Here is a 25,390-nt window from a genome sequence, read left to right on the forward strand (position 1 = left end):
AAAGTAGCCTATTTAGCTCTCCAAGTGTCTTTTCATCTAATGAGATAATTTCTGATTTGTGACCTCGCTCTAAACCACATATTTCAAAGCCAAAAAAATATTTATGATTCGCATTTCCATTGTTGACAGTTATAATGCTTCAGAGCTGCCTCTCGCTTATCTTACATAATCCTTAGGCAAACAGCAAATAAAAAATTGGGGGGTGAGAGTTGCAGGTGTGTGCAGTTGCAGGAAATCTAATCTTTGATTTTAGCTATAGAACTTCAAGGTTTAACCATGTTAATAATTTATTCATCCACCAGGCAGATGTGATCCCTACTCTTTTATACGTTTCAAAGATTTATCTATAGCAGAACTTCAATGCACTGGAAGTACATCATCACCACGGTCTCTAAAAATCCTCCAAATAAATTTAATTGTCCTCTCCTAGCAAACCTTCACCATATCAAAGCCTACTTAATTAAACTCAGTCTGCATCAGAATTCAAAGCAGTCTGAGCTCTTCCCACAAGAGGTGGCCATAGGAAAAGATTCAATACCCTTGAAGGTTCTTTGAAGAGCATACTCATCGACTCCAAGGAACTAACCAAAAGTGAAAGAGGAGCATTTGGGATGCCATTTATAACCTGGAGAGCACATGTCAGGAGCACACAGACCCAATGAAAACAGCACAAGGAGCACACCACCTCAAGCCACACTGCCGCCTATTCTATCAGATTGCTCGATCTGAGCTCAAGTCTGCAAGTTACATTAGTCACTTCAAAACCTTCAGAATCAGAGTGGAAGCAAGTCATTTATTGATCCTAACGGTCTTTTGCTGATCTTTTTTTACACCAAAGTTTATTTGGAAATCAACAGCTACCTGCACCTTGCCTAAGTGAACATTTCTTTTGTAATAAAGTACTGACCTCTCACCGTCGAAGGGATCTACAGGAGTCACTGCCTCAAAAAAACAGATTTTCCCCTACAACCATCAGGCTATTAAACACTACAACCTCCAACTAAGGCATTGTTTTTGTCTGTAAATTATTGTTGGGGGGGGGGTTTATACAACATTCTTTTTGAGTTTATTATGTGTTTACAGAGTGCTATGTTTCTCTTTCTGATGTGCTATTATTGTTACTGTAAGTAATTTCATTGTTCTGTTTTGGGATATATGACAACAAAACACTCTGTTTATCAGTTCATTTAACAAGGGAAATAGTAATACCTAAAATCAAGATTGATTTAACCTTTATCAATGCTCCCACTTATGGTTCAGTGAAGAGCTTTAAGCGCCAACAATCCCAAATGGATTTTCTCACTGTTTCCTTTAAGCCCCCGAAAAACAAGACTCGTATTCATTTACCAAAAATGCACACAAGATTTTACTCCATGATATTGGTATTGTTTTATTATTGTCATGTGTACCAAGATAGAGAACAACTTTGGGTTTTTTTTAAACAGGCAAATCATACCAAACATGCATGCATGAGGTAGTGCAAAAGAAAATGCAGAATAGTGTTGCATCTACTGAGAGAATGCAGAATAAAAGTGCAAAGGCTACAAGGTTGGTAGATTGAAAATTCCACATACACTGAAGCAGACATCAGATGGCGCAAGCACAAGAGAGACCTGTTGAAGATTCTGATGATAACAATGGGGAAGATGTTGCTCTTGAATCTGGTGGTATATGCTTTCTGCCCAATGGGAGGAGAGAGAATGAGCGGAGTGCAAGCGTGAACAGAGTGCGAGCGGTCCTTGTACATGTTGCCTGTTTTCTTAAGGAAGCATTAAGTATAGATGGGAGAAGACGGTTTTGTGTGTGATGGACCTTTGCAATTTCCGGTGGTCTTATGTTGAGTAGCTGCCGCACCAAGCTGCGATGCATCTGCATAAATTGTTCGTCATTATCGCATTGTTCGACATGCAGAAATTGGTAAGAATCATCTGAGACATGCTGAAATCCCTGTCTTCTGATGAAGTAGGGGTGGTGGTATGCCTTCATCATTGTGGCATCAATATGGTTGAACCAGAAGCTTTTCAACATTACAACCAGAAACCTGAACTTCTCAACCATCTCCACTTCAGCACCATTGATACAGATTGGGGGGTAATCGACCCTTCTTCCTGAATTGGTAACCTTCAATTTGGTGACCTTGTTGTCTTATTCACACTTTCCATCTCCATCCTGCGCTCTGTCTCCTTGTTGTTCAAGATCCAGCCCACCACAGTAGTGTTATCTGCAAACTGTACATGGAGTTGGAGTGGAGTTGATCAAAGTCATGAGTGTATAAGGAATATAGTAAGCTAAGAACACAGCCTTGCAGGGCACTGGTATTGCCAATTGTCATGTAGGACCCTGCATCAGTCTGAAGAAGGGTTTTGCCCGAAACGTTGCCCATTTCCTTCGCTCCATAGATGCTGCCGCACCCGCAGAGTCTCTCCAGCAATTTTGTCTACCTTCGATTTTCCAGCATCTGCAGTTCCTACTTGAACATGGAGGATATTTGGTCAGGTAACCTTATTGATTGCAGTCTATGGCTCAGGAAGTTAAGGATCCAGTTACAGGAGGAGTTTTGAGACCTACATCAAGAGCTTTGGAAGAAGGGTCTCGACTCGAAATGTCGCCTACTCCTTTTCTCCATAGACGCTGCCTCACCCACTGAGTTTCACCAGCATTTTTTATCTACTTCCAAGAGCTTTGGAGATCAGTTTTGCTGGAATTACGGCGTTGAAAGCAGTGCTACAGTCAATAAATAGTAGTCTGTCACAAGTGAACTTTTCTTTGGCACATGGATGTTAGTGGTCTTCTTAAAGCAGATGGGGACCATACATTTGCTTAAGGATAGGTTAACGAGTCCATGAATAATCCAGCTGGTGTTAGCAGATGCAAAGAACATAACCAGGTACTCCATCCAGGCCAGTCACTTTCCGTGGATTAAGTCGCAGGAAGGTCATCTGATGTCTGCTTCAGTGTTGTGGGTACAGGTTGATCTGAGACTATTAGGGGGTTATGGCATTCCATTGATTTTCTTTGGAAGATAGACATAGAATGCAATAAGTTCACCAGAGAGGGATGCATTGCTTCTGGCAATTTTGCCCAACTTTATTTTATAGCCTAGCTACAAATCAATAGGTTTCTGTGTGGTTAGACTAGGACTTCTATTGACCCCGATGGCTTTGCAAAGGTTGTACCTAGATTTATTTGTAGGTCGGGATCACCAGACTTGAATGTGGCTTTGTATCTAACGTATTTGGCATTAAAAGCCTCCACAAAACATTTCAGGTGCTTCCTTGTCTCATAAGATTGGAATTTTTAAAAATTTGAAAAGAAACAAACACAGATTTGACAACTGGCATAGAAATTGCTGCTGAGGATTATGGGTTAAAATTTATGAACCAACTTTTCACAATTCCTACATGCACTGACACCCTAATGGGCCTGTCCCACTTAGGCGATTTTTCAGGCAACTGGAACGGCAGCAGAATTTTTGAAACGTCATCCCGTCACCCATTCCTTCTCTCCAGAGATGCTGCCTGTCCCGCTGAGTTAAAGAGTGCCCACGATAGACTCACGAGTCACTACGGTAAACTCAGGGGTTACTACGTTCTTACAATGAGTTTAAAAGTTTTAAAAATTTACTTCAAGAGTAAATTTGACTCGTGGAAATCTTTCATCATGTTGAAAGATTTTCACAAGTTAACAGGTTTCCCCGAGTACCTGCCGTTAGCTTTACGAGTTCCGACGTTCCCGCTACGTTAATTCTACGTGATTACCACAAGTTTGATTTGTTTTAAACTCGGGATCACTCGTGGGTGGACTCGCACCGTGAGACAGGGGTTTCAGTGGGACAGTCCCACTTAGGCGACTGCAGGAGACTATGCAGTGGCCTTCTCCTCACCTCTCCCTCCTCCTTTAAAGGACTTACGTGACCCTTCATGTACACTCTGCTTTGACCGTCTTAATTACAGTGCTAACCTTCCTGTTCATGGCATAACTTTGGCTTTGCACCATGTGAATTTCACTCAGACAGCACTCCCCCCGCTTGCCTGTGAAGGAGTGGTGTGTGTGCACGCGTGTGTGTGTGCGCGTGCATGTCGCCTGAAAAATCGCCTAAGTGGGACAGGCCCATAATTCCACAAAATTCAGAGTCTACTAAAAACATTCAGGTCAGGCAACATTTCTGGAAAGTTAAACTCAATTAACACCTTAGATTCACATGCATTCAACAGAACTGACTAACTTTTCCCAAAACACCACATACTCTGAAAAAACAGAATATGCTCATTGGCCACCAAAGCCAATACTGTTTCACTTTCATAAACACAGTCTGACTTGTTCAGCATTTTCTGCTCCATTTCATAAATTGTAAAAATGTTTGATTGCATGAAACATGGGGAGGCTATATAAGCGAGTTCGGTATTCCAAAAAACACAAGGAATCATGGGATTTGTCAAAGGTCATTCACCATAAAGTAGGTATGTTACAATACTTACCTTCAGCGGCGCTGCAGTTCTGCCACTGGCCGTGCGCGCGATTTTGGCGCCTTTGAAGGGGGGGGGGGGGGGGGTTAAAACGCGTTTTTTTTTCCTACCTTGTCCTGGATTATATTTTGTTGGAGTGCAAGCTTTTGCTGAAGAATTGTTCCGACAGCCGTTCTGTGGGTTTTTTTTTGTTTTTTTGGGTTTTTTTTTTTTAAATCGCCCAACAAATTCAGCGCTGGAGTAATTTTAAAATCAGCTTCTAAAGCCGTCACCGCTGACATCGGGGACGGATTTCAGGTACGGGACAGGTAAAGGGAAGCCATTTATTCTATGTATAAAAGTGCTCCTTAAGATGCCTTTAATTCACTTTTTACGTTGCGAAACGGTGATTTTTTTCCCCATACGAACCGGCAGTATTTTTCCTGCCGATATGGGGTTTAAATTCACCGCAACCGCAAAATTTCAAATGATCGCGTTCCAGAAAAACCCACTCGCAAGATTATTTAAATGGCCGTTAATTTGCAGGTATTAAATATTAAATTCCTTCCATTTGGCCTATAAATCCATGACAATGAGATTTAAAAATTATGTTATATTGTGAATTTGTGTGTGAATGTTATTTGGACACTTATGCTATTTAAAAATGTTAATCTATTCTTAAGAAATTGATAGATGTTTAGATCTAGCAATTGAATTTTGTAATTAGCTACAATTAGGTAACTAACTAATTATATGCTTTAATTTCAAGTCATCTAAGTAAGATTATTTCATATTTGTTTCAGAATGCTCCAATCTATAATAACTGACAATTTCTTTCAGTTCTCTTAATTTTTAAGAAAGTTATGGGCTTTTGACTGTCCTCGATCACAGCTCTTGAGTTAAGTCAATGGAAAAGCAATAGGGAACAAGATGCTAATTTCCGAATATGAAAATGGCCATAACTTTTTTAATACTGAAGATATGACAGTGAATTAGGTGTCAAATTAAACTTATTTTTATGCTTTATCTGATGGGATAAATTAGACTTGATTTTTAAAATCTCAAAATTTTGTAACATTGCTACATAAAGAAAAGGCGAACAAAGCGCTGGCTGAAGAAACTGTATAAATTCTTATCTTTATTCGTAATTTATGTAAAAATATATTTAATCTGAGGAACGGGGGTGCAGTTTAGTCACATTATAGGAAAATTAATGTATTCCAGACTGGAATACAACGATGATAGTTTCTGAGTTGAATGTCATCATTCTGCTAATTTCAAGGCAATGGAATTCTTCAGCCTCATCTAAGAATACGAATGAGCAATGAAATTCTCAATTCCAGAGAGACTCCCATAAATGGTCAACTCCTCACCCATCAAAGGAACAGGTACCGGGAGAATGGGGTGTAACAACGAGAGGGAGGGGACAGATGCGAGTGGGAGACGGGAGAGCGCGCACACAGACCCGCACCTCATCCGCAGCAGAATCGAATCCGGGTCCCCGGCATCGCAAGCGCTGCCGAACCGCCATTGGACTGCCCCGAGTCACACCCCGAGTGTCCCATCCCCACCCAGGGGGGGGGGGCAGCTGGAGACATCCGGAGTGACCCCGGACCGACAACACCAGTGGCCCCAGGCCTACAGCCAGCACGGAGAAGAAGCGCCAACTCCAGCCCAACCCCGCTCCAACTCCCGAGGAACCCGCTCCCGACTGGCCAGGGACCGCCAGCCAACCCCCCTCCGGCGCCGGCGAAAACCGAGTACCAGCCATCAACGGGGATACACAGTGCTACAGCAACTCAGCTGCCTCATCCCTGCATCGGCTGCAAGCCCGGCCCGACACTTCCCGCCGCCACCGGACAGGGACGGGACACCTGGGAGGGAACGGGGACGGCCCAGCAGCAACTCAACAGCGCGCGCAGCGTCAGACACCCGGGCCTGACCCCGACCACAGACGAGCACAATCTCGCTCACTCAGCAATAAAAACGACAAAATAATCTTAGCTTTTAACAAAGGAACAATAAATACAACTAATTCATAGTTTGAAAGCAGTATTTTCTTACCTGGAAGAATCAAAGCTGGAAAAAACTGAAGAAATGAAGGTGTATATGTGCACAGCTCCACTGCTTTCCAACAATGTTTATGCTGGAAAGCAGTGGAGCAACCTTTGACCTGGGCACGTGCAGTCAGAATACCGAACTCGCTTATTGTGGCTTGCATGGTGAAAATCCTCAATATAATCTTGGTTTTGCTCTCTGCACAAGTAAAAAGGTCACTGATATATAATAAACACAAGTTGCATGGACAAATTAAGCCGTTCACACAAGGGAGTGAGAAAGAAAGATGTGTTATCACCACAGTAGAACCATATCCAACATTAGCTAGGCTGCACTGAGAATATCGAGTATAATTCAGAACATTACATGAGAGGAGACGATGCGACTCCAATGGAGAGGTTGCAAAAACAAACCGAGACAAGGAACAGAGGGGAAACAAGGAACGGCAGATGCTGGTTTGCAAAAAGACAAAGTGCTGGAGTAACTAAGTAGGTCAAGCAGAATCTCTGGAGAACATGGATAGGTGACATTTCGACACAACCCAGTGGTACGAACGTTGAATTCTCTTATTTTAGTTAACTTATACAAACACTCCCCTCCCCTTCTTCCATTAAAAATCAGCTTCACAGTTCACAACGACGTATCCCTCTTGGGATCACACTGTCCCTCGCCACCAATCGGCCTATCGGAACCACCCTGCACGATGTCATCAGGTGCCAGCCCTTGTCTTTTCTTCCTTCCAGTACCACCCCCTACAATCAATCTGTAGAAGGGTCCCAACCCAAAATGTCACCTATCCATATCCTCCAGAGATGCTGCATGACCACTGAGTTACTCCAATTTTCACTTGTTACTGGCCTCTAATTTCACCTGTTTCTTGCCACACTTTGTCCTATTCCCACCTCTTTTCGAGCTTTCTCCCTTCTACTACCATCTGAAAAAGGATCCCAACCTGAAACGTCACCTATCCATGTCCTACACGATGCTGCCTGCACCACTTGATGAGATTTACAAACTTGCCTGGATTGGGAAGCTGTAGATAGGAGCAAATGTTGGATCACTTTGCAACCGATGGTGCAGAAGCGAGACTTAATTAAAATGGTTAAAATTATGAAGACCCTAGAAAAGGTAAATAGAAAGGAACTCCCTCCCCACCCCTCTTGCATACAGAGTTAATAAGGAATATATTTTAAAATAATTGTTAGAAGGATTAGAGGGGAGAAGAAAAAATATTTCTACCCAGTAGGGCCATGGATCCAAAAGGGTGGTGGAGGCAGAAACCCTATTCACATTTAAACAGTGGACAGATGAATAGTAGGACAGCTGACTTTGTTGCAGTCGTGGTGCTAGAAGATGGGATTAGGTTGTGCAGCACTTATTCAATTAGTATGGACAATGAGTTGAGTATTGTAAATTTTCAATGGTTCTACGGGTTAGGGCTAAATAAGTGTAACAAACAACCACTTCAGAACAGAAATGGAAGATATTATGCACTATACAGGGCAAAAATTAATACAAAGACAAAATGCCACAAATGCTGGAAATCAACCTGAAACTTTAGTGTTTTTTCTTTCCACACGCAACATAACATTTCCAACTTATTGTTCTTATTTTAGTTTAGTTTAGTTTAGAGATACAGCACAGAAACAGGCCTTCAGCCCACCGAGTCAACGCCAACCAGCAATCCCCGATCACTATCACTATTGTACACACACTGGGAACAATTTACATTTATACCAACCCAATTAACCTACAAAACTGTATGTCTTTGTAGTGTAGGAGGAAACCAAAGATCTCTGAGAAAACCCATGCGTTCACAGGGAGAACATACAAACTCCGTACAGACTGCACCTGTAGTCAAGATCGAACCCGGGTCTCTGGTGCTGTAAGGCAACAACTCTATAGCTGCGCCTCAGTGCCGCCCAATTATTTTCACAATATCTGCATAAATGCAATATATCATACCTATGTGTCTTTTTACAATACTGGAGAGATTTTGAGGACCAAGATCATTATTCAGTTTTTTGCACCGATACACTGTTCTTAACAAAAATCCACCAATCATGAGAAGCCTTATAAAATAAGATATAAATTAGATAACTTCAAGACCGAAAGTCAAAAACTTTTTTCATGACAGACAAATCTTCATCGTTTTACCACCAATTTGGACATCAGAATGTGACATTAAAAACTCTGCCACATTTAGTCATGAATATTTAATTCATAAATAAACTTCATATGGCCCCTCATACATATACGTTCTGATAATGATCAGGTAAATGAAGTGGAAACGGTGTTTGCAATTTTATTGTTCAATGTGGTATTCATAAACATAGAAAGGAATAAGAAATACGTGCACTTACTGTCCCAACCAGGTCACTAGTGGACACCACGTGACAACCATTACACAAAATGTATTTGTGTATTCTGAAGCCATTTTCAGAAACTTGCCAGCAATATGCTATATTTTCTTATATGTTTTGGTAATACGATGTTAGTCATTAACCCAATAAAGTGCTTGTCAACTTTTTGAAGGAATTTGAAATTTGACCCCCTTTGTCACATTTTTGTGTGCAGTATTGTAAAAAGACACATATTTAAAAGTGTGCACAATATGCCCAAAACTTTCTCCCGCATGAAACATGGGTGGCTATGACCTAAAACATTAATCTTGTTTCTCCTTCCTCAGATAGTGGCAGATCTGCTCCGTGCTTACAGCACTTTCCCTTTAATTACTGACTAAAGTATGCAAATTGTAAAATTAGCTCTAGACTAATAATGGAAAGATTACATAAGCCATAGTAACAACTTAAAAATGAAAATAAGTAGTGCGTGGAATTACAGATCAAGGTAATGAGTAAAACTGGGACTCTGGGAACAAGGTTCAAAATTGCCTTGAGACAGGTAATCTAAATATAAACAGAACGTGTGTCCTTTACCAGGCAAGGAGACCAAGCAAGGCAACCGCTTCACTGAATACTGACACAGTCCGCAGGACTAGCTGGAGCCCCTGGTTGCAAGCCACAAAAATTACTCTTCCATTATTATTAACGATCATCTCCACATGCCTCCTCCAATACCAAAATGAAGCCGCACACAAACTGGAAAAATAGCACCTCATACTCCATCCACAGCATTCGTTGTTCCCAATGCTGCCTAGGTAAATCTACAAGACCAAGTGAAGACGTGACGACCCTTTTGTCGAACACTCGCACTATGTCTAGCCAAAGCCTGCTGGATCTTCCAGTTGTTAACCATTTTAACTCCTCTTCCCATTCCAATACTGACTGTGCTGTCCTGGGCCTCCTCCACAGCCAGATTGAGGACACACGCAAACTGGAAAAATAGCACCTCATATTCCTCATAACCTCATCTACCACATTCGATGTTCCCTCCTGTAAATCGACAAGACCAAGCGTAGACTCAGTAACCATTTTGCCGAACACTTACACTCAGTCAGCTGAGGCCTGCTGAATATTCCAGTTGTTAATGATTTTAACTCCCAATTCTAGTACTGACCTTTCTTCCTGGGCCTCCATCATTGACAGTGAGGCTACATGCAAACTGGAGCTACAGCACCACCTATCCAAATCCCTTCCTCTCATTTCTTTCTACCAGCGATCTTTCCCCTACTCCTAACTTGAAGAAGAGTTCCAACCCAAAATGTTGTCAGTACATTTCAATCCACAGATGCAGCCTGACTCAGGGTTTCTCCAGCGGTTTGCTTTTTGCCCTCCATATGGCCTCTTTCCTCCAAACTCAGGGAATCCTATCAAGAAATAGGCGAAGAGAGACAATTGATGGTATTGTACCCAGCAATCGTGCATTAAGTAGAGAAAAAAAGTCTACAATTGTCTCAGCTCTTGGTTCAACAACTGGCATGGGATTTCCCTTTGGCTCATTTTAGTCAAATGACAAATGCACAAATCCAAAACCCCCTCTCTTTCTGTTGTTCAATCTAGGCTCCCTATCTCTAATGTTCTTGACAAATTGTTGACAAATCATGGGTTTGCATCCAAAAATAAAGTGATAAGATTTATATATGCAGCAACTTAAAGTAATACAGTCCATTTAAAAAAGAAAGTATAGCAAGTGATTCACCGGAGTTAAAGAAAATTAAAGGCTATAACAAATAGATAGATGTTAAAACACGTTTCAAAAGATTTGTCCAAGCAGCTTTTAATAAAGCAAATATTTTGAGGAAATGGGAGATGGAGGTTTAAAGAAGGGCATATCAGAGAGGGCTTATGAAGCAAAAAGCACATTCACTCATAATGGAACAAATTAAAATAGGTATTTTCAGGAGTCGACATTGGAGATGTTTAGGATCAGCATTTCCCCCAAAAGGGTGGATAAAGCCATACAAGACTAAAACGAGTGTGCAGTTCTAAAAGTAGGTGTTGCAACATGATGTACCCATAACAACCAGCATTCTTAGTTACAAAAAAACCATGAGCTGCTCAGATTTTTGTTGTTAACCATGAGGGTGGATGAGACAAATGTGTCAATTTGTAGAACACTGAAGATATGAGGCAATGAATAGCCACCATTAACATTTTTTTGTCGATAACCCTTGCATTCTCCCTCCTTCCCCTCCCCCTTCCCAACTCTCCCACAAAGCCTACTGTCTCTGCCCCTTCCTTTCGTTTTCCCGCCCCTCCCGACATCTGTCTGAAGAAGGGCCTCGACCCGAAACGTCCCCTATTCCTTCTCTCCATAGATGCTGCCTCACCCGCTGAGTTTCTCCAGCATTTTTTGTCTAACTGCATATTTTCCAGCATCTGCAGTTCTTTCTTAACCATTAATGCTCAAGTCCGCATTGTTTGCACTTAATATTTACTCACGGAGTGAAACGATTTTCTACAATGAAAGCCCTCCTTAAGTTGTGAAGACCAGTGTCTCATTTGCAATAAAAATGCAAACCACAAGCAAAATCACACTAGCAGAAAACCCAATATCTTGTCAACCACATTTGTATTTCATAACTAATAGAAAAAGACTCCAAACAGCACCAAAAATTTCCAGCAGGAACTACCTCAATACGCTCAATGCAAATTCAAGCAATTGTTCAATATCTATATTGTTAGGAAATAAACTTTCAGTTCACAAGCAACATGGTGCTCTTATTAATATATTTATCACTCTAGATAGTTCAGCAGTTTCATTATTAATATTTTACATTGTAAAGGATTTGTCAGTCAGATTTCAATGGTAGTAATTTCATATCCCATGCCAGAGACTAAACTAATGTCCCGGCTACCACTTTCTGTGCCAATCAGTGGCAGTGCTGCAATGCCAGAGGTGCAATCATTTACATGAGACGTTGAAGTATAATAATGCAAATACAAAATAAACAATGACTATTTACAATGGATTCAAATTAAGTAGATCAATAGAATCAGAAAAAAGACCCATGCCAAAAGTCTGAATGAATTTATAATCTTTTTACACGCTGAAGTGAAATCCAAATTAGAGCAGCATCTTTAGCCATTACCTGCAAGTTTAAATTAGCTATGTAGTGGAACAGAAGGCGATTAGTATTTAATTATAATTTAAAAAATAAATACATTAGTATTTAATTATCAGTCTGAAGAAGGGTTGCGACTCGAAACGTCACCTATCTTTTTCACTCTGAAGGGTCCCAACCCAAAATGTCACCTATCCGTGATCTCCAAAGATGCTTCATCACTTTGTCTCTTTTTTATTCGGTTGGCTAAGGTTAGAAATACAGGGAATATACATTTGACTGAAAGAATTACACAGTAGAAAAGGAGTACCAATGACACGCACGATTTAAATGTAACTACATTTGAGCTCTACATGCTGTATTAAGATTTAGAAATGAGTTTGAGCAGTCACTGGATTAATGTTCACAATGATGGAACAGGATTGGCTACATTTGTCCGATACTATAATTGCGCGTGGGAAAAGTGAAGAAATTCCGCTGTTATACGTAAAACAAAACACAATAGATCTGCATTTACAATTTAGACACAAAAAGCTGGAGTGACTCAGCGGGACAGGCAGCATCTCTGGAGAGAAGGAATGGGTGAAGTTTCGGGTCGAGACCTTTCAGACATTTAAAACTCGTCAATATCATTGAATGAACTTACTCAAAGCGAGGGTTGCACGAGATTCGAAAACAAAAAATATATTGCACACTAATATGCAACTCCAATGTTATTAAAGCATGCATCCCAATGTACACATTGTATCCACCGTATATTTATGTGAAAATAATAACCTCTTGGCTAGGTTTCACTTGCAATCATTCGGTGAAGAGAAGTACCTTACACCACAGCCAAACGCGTTGAAATCCCCACTGAGTTTTGCTCGCGTTAATTGACGGGGAAACCAGGAGATTCCCGTCCTCGCATAATAGTGTTTCAGCAGCCAACAGGTAGAGAGCCGAACAGCTCGATGCCCGAAGAACTGGTGAGGGGACCGGCGTTTCTCAGCTCAGCCGTGAAGCCGTCCCCACACACCGTCTCGCCGACACCACCTCGGGGACAGAGCTCGCCTCGTCACTCGACGCCGGGAGACCAGTGGAGCCGACTGAACGGCCCAGGCCTCCTAGCCCGTGTCGGGCCGGGCGAAAGAGAGAAAGAAGAAGAAGAAAGAAGAAGAAGCGACGCCAAGCAGAATGTGAGTAACTCACAGATCTTCCCCCTCAGACTCTGCAGTACGCGGACCGCTTCATCTTCTTCCGCCATGACTCTGTCCCAGCGATTGCCGACTGTACATCTTGCGTCCCTCACGTCCGTTGGCGGCGGCGCGCGGGCAGGCGGGCGCGCGCTCTCTCGCCGGGGTGGGGGGGGGGGCGGGCACGCGCCAATCCCGGCGCTCCCATTGGTGCCGCTGCCGGTCCCCGGGAGCGCGCCCAGCCACGCGCCCTCCCTCCCTCCCTCCCTCCCCAGGGGGCCCGGCCGCAAGCTGGGCGTGACGTCATGGGCCGCCAGCACACTGAAGCGAAAACTAGACAATTGCATGCCGACCTTGTGTGTAAAGCATAGATCATAGATCTTCAGCGGAGCTCTATGATCTTTGGTGTAAAGTTCTGTGTGTGTGTGTGTTGGAAATCTGACATGAACCCTGCCGGATGCTGCAAATATATCTGCGTTGTGAGAGAGACAAGAAAAACTGAGTTGAACGTTCAAGTACAGGGACCTGCTGAATGTTCCCAAGCTGTTTTTGGACGTTTATGTGTAATGCAAGTTGCAGAACTTGCGCAAGTTGCTACGGAAGTACCAACTTTACATGCATTAGCATTCAACCACACTCGTCCGACCTTCCATATGAGGAACAGAATGCTTGGGAAAACACAAGGTGATGGTGTCCTGCTTATTTACCTATATTTGAAAAAATGAGAATCTGATCAAATAAAAATGTTAAGTATTTTTAATGCATGTACATTTCGTATTTTGGTGGAGATAAATAATCTTCTGTAGTCTATATTTCATATTTTACGTTCAAGTTGTATTGAAGAGATCTGCGCATAAAACAAATCTGAATTGGTACCTGAATAATAGATTGTTATGTTGTTAGAGGGGTTGTCTTTCAGTTGACACACAAAGTGCTGGAGTAACTCAGCGGGTCAGGCAGCATCTCTGGAGGACATGAAAGCGACAATTCAGACTCAGCATCTGCTCTCATGCTGATGTGGAAGATCCTCAGGTAGGCAAAAATGATGGAGAAATTCAGCAGGTGAGGCAGCATCAATGGAGCGAAGGAAATAGGCAACGTTTCGGGTCTCAGACTCTCATCACACTTTCTCCAAAGCAAAACTGCAGATTTATCACCAATGTCCATGTCAATATTTTTTCCCCAATCAAACATAGAAACATAGAAAATTGGTGCAGGAGTAGGCCATTCAACCCTTTGATCCAGCACCGTCATTCAATATGATCATGGCTGATCATCTAAAATCAGTAGCCAGAAACAGGAGCAGGCTATTCAGCCCATTGTGCCTACACAGCCATCCATAACATCAAAGCTGAACTTTTATCTCCATTCCATTTTCCTGCACTAACCCATAATACCTTGAACCATATAATATAACAAACATATTACTAAAACAGAATATGTGGTTATTATCACATTGCTGTTTTGTGCATGCAAATTATATATGCAAATATATTAAACATTGCAACATAGCTGCGCTTAAGATTGGCCCTAAAGTTCATTTTTAACATCTTAAATTACTTAGAGTTTGGGTGAAGTATTTACATATGATCTTACAAAATGGAGTCAAGGTGTTTTGGGTGAAATTCAGTTTAATTTTAAATCCATCATTTCTGATGAACACATCAAAAATAGTAGCAACTGCGTGGACAGGTTGAGCCCCATGGAGCTGCTTCTGGGATGGTGCTCTAATCAAATGTGTATGCATGAATCATTTGTGATTATAACACTTTGTAAGTGAATATATTGAAATGCTTGGTACAGTGAATAAAGATAATCGATTATCTCAAATGTATGATTATCTTTTTATGAATGAAAAATATGGAGGGGAGAAGAACATTGGAAACACCAGCAAAAATCGACCATTTGATTCATTTAAGTCTATTCTGTCAATAAACAAGCTTATCCCTGATCTTCCAGGTCATATACCATTTTAATTCCCTCTCTTCCTATCTCTTGATTCCTTAAATATCCAGAAATTTATAAAGCTCTGCTTTGCTTGCCTGATTCTTCACAGACTGGAGTAGATAATTCCAAAGATTTGCCAATCCTTGAAAGAGTAACTGGGAGGGTCTATGACCTGAAATGTTAACTCTGTTTCTCTGGCCATAGGTGCAACCTATTTTACTGAGTACTTCCATATATAAAACTCACAACATGTTGGAATGCAGAGTTTGGATTGTAGCATTTTTTTATACATTGCAATCTAAATTGGAAAACTGAATGATTGCAACACACCACTGGTGAGAGGATGCAATAAAAGCTTGGTGTTTACAGAGACAGGTTCACTTATAAATGATGAGAATGTGTTTTTTCACTTCCAGATATATTTAGTTTATGTTCATGCTAGAACATATATAACATGTTTGATGTTATGATTTTTTTTGACATAAATGGCTGTCTACACAAATCATTTAGAAAAAATGTCAAAATGTATAAGATTTTTAATATTCAAGATTAAAATTCAGTATTAGGAATTCTTAAATGAGTGTGTGTATCTGAGTGTGTGTGTGCCTGGGTGTGCGTGTTTGTGAGAGAGAGAGGCAGACAGGCAGGCAGGCAGACAAATAATTGTGAATTGGTTTAATTAGCTTGGAGAAGGCATTCAAAAAATGATTACCTACTTACTATTCTAATGAGGACGTGCCAGGATTAATTTGACTGAGGAAATGCGTGAATGAGTCTCTTCAAAACTCTTTTGATTGTGTTGATTCCGTCATGTAAGGATCATATCCATCTTCTTCCACTGTACAAAGGTACCTTCTCTCTGTACCTGTGACTAACTCATAAACATTGTGTCTCCGGTTTTGTGTCAAGGTCAAGCACATCTGGGATCAGGAAGAGGGAGACAGAGAGTGGGACGATCAATTCTGTGGTTCACCTGGAAATGAACAATCATAACTAGAACTAGCAATCAAGTTTAGCTGAGAGAATCTAAAAGAACTGGAGTCACAATTTAAACGCAAAACCTTCAGGATAATAATCTCTGCTTTGTTATCTAAAACAAATGTATATTTGCTTACAGTTAAATGGATCAAGGACTTGAATTGAAGTATTAGGGGTGGGGGTGATTTGTTCAACCTTGGAACCAATGTTGGGTAAAGAGAGAGCTTTCCCATTTAGACAGGAATACATCGACTATTCTGGAACCCGGGTTCAGAAAAAACAAATTACAAGGATTGTAGAGAGGACTTTATTTATTTTAAAAAACAACCCATGGGATGAAGTAGCAGTTTGGGTAATAATAAACAAAATGGGGGAGGAAAGGACAGAGAATTTAACATGATAGTGTTAACTTGAATAAAGTTAAAACAAGGATGCTACAATTAAAGGCTGGTATTCAAATGCATATCATATTCATTCCAAAAGGGACAAATTCACATTGCAAGTCCAGCTAAATGGGTTTGACCTATTGTTACCGGTATAGTTGCAGAGTGACAAATGCCAGTAATGAAATAATTATGTGCATTTTAACATTTACGGCATTTAACATTAACAAGGGCAGACCAAAAGGCATCCACCTGAATGTAAAATATGAAATAAGGGCAAAAGTGTACAATGATCCAGAAAAAGAGGCAATAAAGTGAGTATGTATGGAGGTAAGAGATAACAAGGGACTAGGCCAATAAATGCGTATTCATCATTCTTCCACCGCGAATTATTGCGATGTGATGCTGAGAATTATATTCCACACTGCGTATTACTTTATTCATGCTATTTACTGTGCTTGACTTTGGCTTAATTGTATTAATGTATATAGTATTATCTGAGATATATGTTTAAAACTAACTTCTCACTGTATCTCAGTACACGTGACAATAATAATAAACCTAAAACTAATTAGCTCCTTAATTTTAAAATGGTTCTTTCCCTCACATAATACCACTCTGTTTCAGGAACAGTAGGCACAAAGAATTTAATTTCCCAGGTGTGTCTCACTTTTGTTCACACCTCAGGAAGTAACCTTTAAACCATAATCCATCCACTGAAGAATGCTGGCATGCAAATATACATTTGGCTTGGATAACAATTCAGAGATTATTATCCTGTAGATTTTGCATTTAAGTTACAACCGCAGTTCCTACAATTATGGGAGAGTAGGTGGCAGATATTCTTCCCACCCCCAAAGAGGCAGAAAACGAGTACAAGCTCCTGTGGCACAATGCACGCAAAAGCTCCCCTCCCTCCACTTGTGCAAACGGCAGTCAGGAGTTGCTGGGGAACCGTCTGTAACAGAATGAATGCCTTCTTGAGTGCCTGCACATTTAGGAACTCTACAATGCAGCGAAACGCCTCTGCCAGATATGAATGCAAATATTCATGAAAAACATTCATTATCTTGACTCCTGCAGTACATCAGTGTGCAGCAAAGTGAAATACGTGACATGTGTGGTTAGTCGACAACTGAGTATTGTGGGCAGTTCTGGTTGCCAAGCTATTCAAAAGAATCACAGAATAATTGAGTCATACAGCACGGAAACAGGTCCTTTAGCCTAACTTGTTCACGTGACCAAGATGCCTTTCTGAGATGAAACCATCTGCCCATATTTGTTCCACATCCTTCCAAACTTTTTCTACCCATGTACCTGTCGAAATACCTTTTAAACACTGTAATTGTAATCACCTCCACAGCTTCCACTTGCAGTTTGTTCCATACACCAAACAGCCTTTGCATAAAAAAGCTGCTCCTCAGATCCCTTTTAAATCTTTCCCCTATTATCTTAAATCTATTACCTCATGTTGTAGACTCCCCTAGCCTGGGAAAAAGACTGTGACCCTATCTACGCACCTCATTTGTATACCCCATTATAAACCTCACCCCTCAACCTGCTTTTTTCCCCCCCAAGGAAAAAATTCACAGCCTCTCCTTATAACTCAAAGTTGCCAGCCCTGGTAAAATCCTCAAAAATCTTTTCTGCACCATTTCCAGCTTAATGACAACATTCTTATAGTTGGGCGGCCAGAATTAAGCACAATACTCAAAGCGTGGTCTCAGCAACGCATTGTATATTTGCAATGTAATGTTCCAACACCTGTACTCAATGCTCTGACCGATAAAGGCCAAGCGTGCCAAACATCTTCATACACTTTGTCCAGCTGTGGTGTCACGTTCAGACTAGTGTGTGCAAAAAGACATTCACAGGAGGGTGGGCTGAAGAATAGTCTCGACCCGAAACGTCACCCATTCCTTGTCTCCAGAGATGCAGCCTGTCCCGCTAAGTTACTCCAGCTTTTTGTGTCTATCTTCACAATGATGTTGCTGGGTCCGGAGGGCTTGAGTTATAAGGAGAGATTGGATAGGCTATGACCGTTTTCCAGGACTGAGGCGTGACTTTTAGAGGTTTATAAAACCATGAGGGGCACAAAGTCAGGTAGACAGTCACAGTTTTTTTTTCCCCCAGGATAAGGGATCTAATACTAGAGGGCATAGGTTTACGGTGACAAGGAAAAGATTTCAAAGGGATCAGAAGGGCAAGTTTTCGCTAGTGGTTTTATGGAATGAGCTGATGGAAGAGGTAGTAGATCCAGGTACAATTCTAACATTTAAAAAACATTCGGACAGGTACGTAGATAGGAAAGGTTTAGAGGCATATAATCCAAATGCAGGCAATTTGGATTAGCATAGATAATCATCTTAGTTGGCATGGACGAGGTGAGCCGAGATCCTGTTTTTGTGCTCTATAACTCTAACAATCTCTATAGTTTAGTTTAGTTTTAATTTAGAGACACAGCATTCAGGAGCCAGATGCAAGGTGACCCACTCTTTGACTTTGAAAACAATGAACGTTCTTGCATTTATTTGCTACCTGAAGTTTGTTTAGCAAACAACCTAATGTACCTGTACTGCTTTCAAAGTCAAAGCCAGACAGCGGCATCAGCCATGAACTTTTTAGATGGCAGAGCAGGTACGAGTAGCCAATTAGCCTACCCCTGCATTTCTTATCGAAGGTAGACACAAAATGCTGGAGTAACTCAGCGGGACAGGCAGCAACTCTGGAGAGAAGGAATTGGTAACGTTTCGGGTCGAGACCCTTCTTCAGACCCGAATCATCACCCATTCCTTCTCTCCAGAGATGCTGACTGTCCCGCTGAGTTACTTCAGCATTTTGTGTCTACCTTCGATTGAAATCAGCATCTGCAGTTCTTTTCTACACATTTTGTCATACATTTCTTATGTTACTCGTGTTCACCAGTGTGGGGTGGAAACAATTAAGATAAAAGAAGGAAAATATTATCTTTGTAAGAAGAGTTTGTACTCTTTGATGCTGAGGAGATTAGGTTTCAAAACTCCTTCACTTTTAGAATGAAAGAGAGTTTATATGCAGTTGATCAATCTTTTCTTTCCATTCATTTCTATTCTGTGCATACCTATAAAAATCGTGCCCAACAGTACCGATGCATTGTTTGCAACAGTACGCGCTATTACGTTGTAGCGGCATCTCTGAAGTTAAACTTCTTTGCTTCATTTTCATACCAGGTAACACTAATGTTTATTAAATGTGCGTACTGTCACCATTTTGTCTACAGACATGCACTGAACAGTGCAATTTTTGAATGAGCCAAAAGGAGACTAAATTGTAAATGGCCTTTGCTTGAAGAACTCAAATAATACGTTTTTTTTTTTAAATTGTTCACACAGACTCAGGAAAGTAGCCAACATAATCAGGAACCACACACTCCCCATTATCCCCTTTTTTACTGTGCACAAGATACAATGGCTTGGAAACGTGTACCACATAACAGCTTCTTCTCTGTTTTTTATCAGTCTCTTGAATAGACCTCTCACGTGCTAGGAATGAATTCCTCAATCTTCCTATCTACCTCAGAGAATTAGGATCTTTCTTACACTGTTCTTTCAATAGCTACACTTTCTCTGTAGCTGTAACACCATTTTCTGCTTCATAATTTGTAGTAGTTGGTTGCTCCATATCGGCAAATCCCTGGAGAATTGCATCAACGCCGTTTCACTGAGCACTGCAGATGTGTTGTCCTGGTCCCATAAAGTGAAGGACTTATGTGAACACATCTCCTTTTATTTGTTCTCCTTCCAGCGGCAACTCAGTTTCCTCCGTCGGCTTACAGCTGCACCTCCCACATCACAGTGATGCAGCTGGTAGAGGTGCTACCTCAGAGCACCAGAGAACACCGTATGTTTTGGGGATGTGGGAGGAAACCAGAGGGAGAATGTTTCCTCACACATCCCCAAAACATGCGGGTTGGCCTCTGGTTTGTAAGGAGTGGAAGCTAAAGTGTGATAACATAGAACTAATGTGAACAGGCGATCGATGGTCAACATGGACAGTGGACCGACGGTCCAGTTTCCCTTCTGTATCGATCAATCAATCAATGTACCAGTGGAATTTCCAGAATCAGCTAAATGAAAAAAATAATTGCGGTGCCTTTAGTCATTTATAGGTCCAACATATTCTGCAACCACTACAAACACTGTAAAGATCTTTAAACTAAATCAATGAGCTGCATGATATAAGAAAAATAAATTTCATAGCTTGATTTAGCTTTGCTCAAGAACAGGAGTGAATATCACTGGAAATGGCAGACACCTTTCTGTGCCCTCTGTAGGGTTGCTGGAGACACTGTGATTGTAATCACATCACAGTACCCCCATTGTCACAAACCACTGGAGTTCCTATCTGATTCTAAGAAGGCTCTGGCAAACTAGATCAATTTCCACCTAAAGTTGGAATGGACAGCCACCCAACCCTTTGCTTTCTACCTGCCATTTTACACTCAGTGTTGCCCACTTTCAAGTGCAGTGAGATGGTAAAGCCATAAGGTTTCTCCTCGTATTTCTATACATACGTGAAAATAAATTTTTTCGAGCGTGTACATCGAGCATGCACGCCAACTGGACTATTGACTTTGAATAATGGCGCCACAATGTGTAATGTATGCAAAAAGAATTGCACTGTGCAGTTGCATACGTGACAAATAAAGCACTATGAAACTATTGAACATAATTTACTTAAAATCTATCCTTCCTGTAACAAGTACTTATGGGTACTTATGTGAACAGAAAGATAGCTGTTAAACACAGTATTTATCCAATCAATAGTTACATCCCAAGGCTATATATTTTATTTCATTTATTTTAATAAAACATATGACTGTAGGGCTAAATACAGAGCTCAAAAGACCAGTTGAGACTTGCAAGATATTTAAAAGCATTGACATAACCTTCAATATTGAGTCAGCATAATTATATGAATGAAAAGGTAAATAAAATATAACAAGTCATCCGCCAGTCTGCCCAATTTATGAGTCTATATATGTCTCACATCTAGGATGAGTAGATCTCAGCTCCAATGCTGCGATTCATATATTCAAAATAGATCAGACAGGAAAAAAGTCTGGCATTTTAAAGCGGTTATAATTGTGAATATAGAGAAAGAACCAGGAAGCGACTGGTTAGACTGCTGAATGTAATTGGGCTAGCTAATGATTCATAATGTTAAATGTCCTTTCAGGTAGTAGATTGACAGATCTACTTTAAAATAACCACTGTTAAGTCTGACTCTCATTTCTAAGGACATTTTGTAAAGGGTTTCCCTTCAAAAAGGTTTGGTAAAAATTGATTTAGTGGCGTAGCTTTCCTGAGTAGTAATATGATGGAAGAGATTGTATGCTCTTTATAAGTATTCTCTATTTTTTATTAAATTGACATTATTCAAAAGTGGTGATTGACTTAAACCATATTGTTAGAAAAGAAACAAAGTTTACTTTATGGTGTTTTAAAGTATAAATTATAATCGATTCAAAGGTACAGAGTACCTAGGAACAGTGAAATTCATTTTTTGTATACAGTTCAGTGACAATCCCACTACACATTAGTCACAATCATACTAAGTACACGTACACCGCATGGGAGGAAACCCACCTGCCCACTCAGCAGCATCGATCTTTTCCACTGGCCACCACTAATTTTGATGTAATGTTCAATACTTTAGCACAGTGGTTCCCAGCCATTTTGAATGAAAGTCCCAAATGTTCATAGTTGGTAAAACATAACCTTCCCAACACATTGCAGGCCTTTGCATTAGAAGAAGTTGGGGCTGTCTAAGGGGTTCACCGGGACAGTAAACGGCCCCACAGTGGAGGCAACTTTTGTGACAAGCCTACTTTTATTTATTTATTACCTTTTCTGTCAACCTTAATATTAAGTGTTTAAGAAGGAACTGCAGATGCTGGAAAATCAAAGGTAGACAAAAATGCTGGAGAAACTCAGCGGGTGCAGCATCATCAACGGAGCGAAGGAAATAGGCAACGTTTCGGGCTGAAACCCTTCTTCAGAGTGAAGAAGGGTTTCGGCTCGAAACGTTGCTTATTTCCTTCGCTCCATAGATGCTACTGCACCCGCTGAGTTTCTCCAGCATTTTTGTGAACCTTCATCTTAAATTACATCAACATTATAAAAGCCTCACAGCCCAATGTAATCTCTAGTGCACACCCTCCAACAAGAAGATCACCAACTAAGTTGGGAACCGATTTTTAGAAATGTGATTGAAGAGTTGAGTTTTCAGCCAATCTTTTCGAACTGTATTGGCTGTGAACAGATAGGTATAACAGAAAAACAAATGGTGAGGAGACTGTTGTTTTAAATATATAACAGTCAGGCCCAGACAAGACTAGGAGAAAGCTATGCACTGAACACGCACTTATTTTGTTCGTCAAATGTGATGACACGCCAACGTGTTGGATCTGTGGTGTGTTCATTATTTTGTATTGTATGAAAACAGGTTGTACTAATCATAACTTCTGCAATAGCTTAATCTGCTGGAAAATAAAGCAATTTAATTAGCAATGTTACAAAATTTTAAGATTTAAAAAATCAAGCCTGCAATTTATCCCATCAGATAAAGCATAAAAAGTTTAATTTGACACCTAATTCACTTTCATATCTTCAGTATTAAAAAGGTTATGGCCATTTTCATACTCGGAAATTAGCATCTTGTTCCCTATTGCTTTCCCATTGACTTAACACAAAAGCTGTGATCGAGGACAGTCAAAAGCCCATAACTTTCTTAAAAATTAAGAGAACTGAATGAAATGTTCAGTTATTGTAGATTGAAGCATTCTGAAACAAATATAAAACATCTTACTTGGATGAACTAAAATTAAAGCATATAATTAGTTAATTACCTAATTGTAGCTAATTACAAAATTAACCTTTGTGACAGATATAGTAATAAACACCCAGACTGCCTTGAAAATTGAAAATGTGATATTCTCAAGATCAGAACTTTAATATTATTGTATTATATGCTGTAAGTCTGTAACAGATAGGTAAATAAATTACAATTTCTAGCAATAGACCAAGTCTTTATGGAGAAGATCAGTTGCTATCTGGTACATTGGCATATCATAATCAGTAGCACCATCAGACGCCTCAGATTGTAACCAATGTTTATTGGTTCTGTACACCTTGTTTTTCCTCAATTTTTCAATTTTGTCATTGCAAACTACAAGTTTTCGCTCTTCAAATCACACATGACATGCCGTTCTGCCCACTACTTTCCCATTAAGAATGTCCTGGAGATTCCATTTCTTAAGAAAAAGATAATTTTTAAAATAAAGTATCCAAATAACAAATTAATCCCATTCGCACAATAATTCACAATATGGGATTTTTAAATATCACTGACATGAATTTATATGCCAGATGGAAGGAATTTAATGTTTAATTCCCATAAATGAATCCAGAAACATCCATTCAAAATATCAAAATTATTGTTTTTTGCACAATACATGTGACTCAAACTGGTGTGAATATTTAGTTTAAAAATAATGATCATGGAGAGAGAATAACACAAAATATAGACAATTTAGATGGCTTATGACATGATTGTCCAAAAAAAAGGGCATTTTAATCATCTTGCTTCTGGAACGCGATCGATTGGAACGTTGCATTTGCGGTGAATTTGAACCTCATATCGGCAGGAAAGACACTGGTGGTTCGTATAGGGCCCAAATAACATTTTCGCAACATAAAATTGGATTAAAGCCATCTCTAGAAGCAAGATTACAAGTAAAATAAATGACTTACCTTATGTTTTGTCCCGTTCTTGCGATCTGTCATGTTGTAGGCATTAGAAGTCGCTTTTTATTTTAATCTAATTATTAAATTGTCTAGCGATTAAAAAAAATAAAATAAAACGGGAACGGAAGTCCGATCAATTTTTCTTCAGCAGCTAGCAGCCCGAGGAAATCCGCCTCCGGCAGGCAGTACAAAACTGGATTTTAATCCCGCCCCCCCCTCAAAGGAGCCAACGTCGCACACATGGCCAGTGGCAGAACTGCAGCGCTGCTGAAAGTAAGTTTTGTAACATCGCTAATTTAATTAATCATAACTTTAGTAATTGCACAAAAAAGATTCCTCTGCCTTCAGAAGCAAATATGAACAACCTTTATTTTAATATAGCATCTTTATGTGAAGCAGCAATGTTTGCTACATTAATGTTACTATATAATGGTACTATACAAATTGAACTTTTCATTGTTAATATAGCAAGATGCTCTGAGGGACTTAATATGAGTTACATACATTTTTTTAATTGCCTTAAATGAAATATTAGAGTAGACAATGGAGTCCAATGAGCAGGTGAGAGACACGGAAGCAATTCCAGAATTTGGACCCTTGGCAACTCTTAATCAGACAATTAAATTTGGAGACACAAGCAGAATCTGAAGGAGGGTCCCGATCTAAAACGTTGCCTACTCATTCCCTCCACAGATGTTACCTGAGCCGCTGTGTTACTCCAGTCCTTTTGTTTTACTCAATTAAATTTGGAATTCATGAAGAGGCCAGAATTAAAGGAATCACAACTGATACCAGTGAATTCATTGCAGACAACCTGTCTTCCTTGGTGCCAATATTGCAGCATGTATATCTACAGATCAGAAGATATCTCATCAGTTATGCGAGCCCTTGCAATTTTCATTTCACACAATTCTAAGGAACTCGCATCAACTCTCTGATCTGATGGTTGATTGTGGCATTGACTGTTAAATGCAATCATCTGCAAGATGCTGTGAGTATGTTTTTTTAACAGTTATACAGCATGGAAACAGGCCCTTCAGCCCACCTTGCTGATACTGACCAAAATGGTCCTTCCTGCCCATGTTTGACTGACATCCATTTACTCAGAAAAGTCTCATCTTGTGTGTGAGTGCGTGTGACTGTCTGTCTG

The 25,390-nt window shown here is 40.3% G+C and overlaps 1 protein-coding gene and 1 long non-coding RNA gene across 4 annotated transcripts in view; one reads left to right on the top strand and one right to left on the bottom strand.

The window, feature by feature from the left end:
* rasa2 (RAS p21 protein activator 2) overlaps nucleotides 1-13,299 on the bottom strand; it is a 148,767-nt gene extending 135,468 nt beyond the window's left edge. For 2 of the 3 annotated variants that reach the window (XM_055645651.1, XM_055645652.1), the window contains exon 1: nucleotides 13,162-13,299. In XM_055645651.1, the coding sequence (XP_055501626.1) occupies nucleotides 13,162-13,216 (55 nt within the window). In that variant the 5' untranslated portion in view covers nucleotides 13,217-13,299. Of the gene's footprint in view, nucleotides 1-12,792; nucleotides 13,102-13,161 lie in introns of those variants that run through there. The other variant, XM_055645653.1, reaches the window with a different exon arrangement.
* A 121-nt stretch (nucleotides 13,300-13,420) lies between these two features.
* Nucleotides 13,421-25,390, top strand: part of LOC129703302 (uncharacterized) — a 56,562-nt gene continuing 44,592 nt past the window's right edge. The window contains exon 1 of the long non-coding RNA XR_008724539.1: nucleotides 13,421-13,829. This is a non-coding gene — a long non-coding RNA (uncharacterized LOC129703302). The remainder of the gene's footprint in view (nucleotides 13,830-25,390) is intronic.

This window comes from Leucoraja erinacea, chromosome 14 (genome assembly GCF_028641065.1).
Source record: "Leucoraja erinacea ecotype New England chromosome 14, Leri_hhj_1, whole genome shotgun sequence".
Lineage (NCBI taxonomy): Eukaryota > Metazoa > Chordata > Chondrichthyes > Rajiformes > Rajidae > Leucoraja > Leucoraja erinaceus.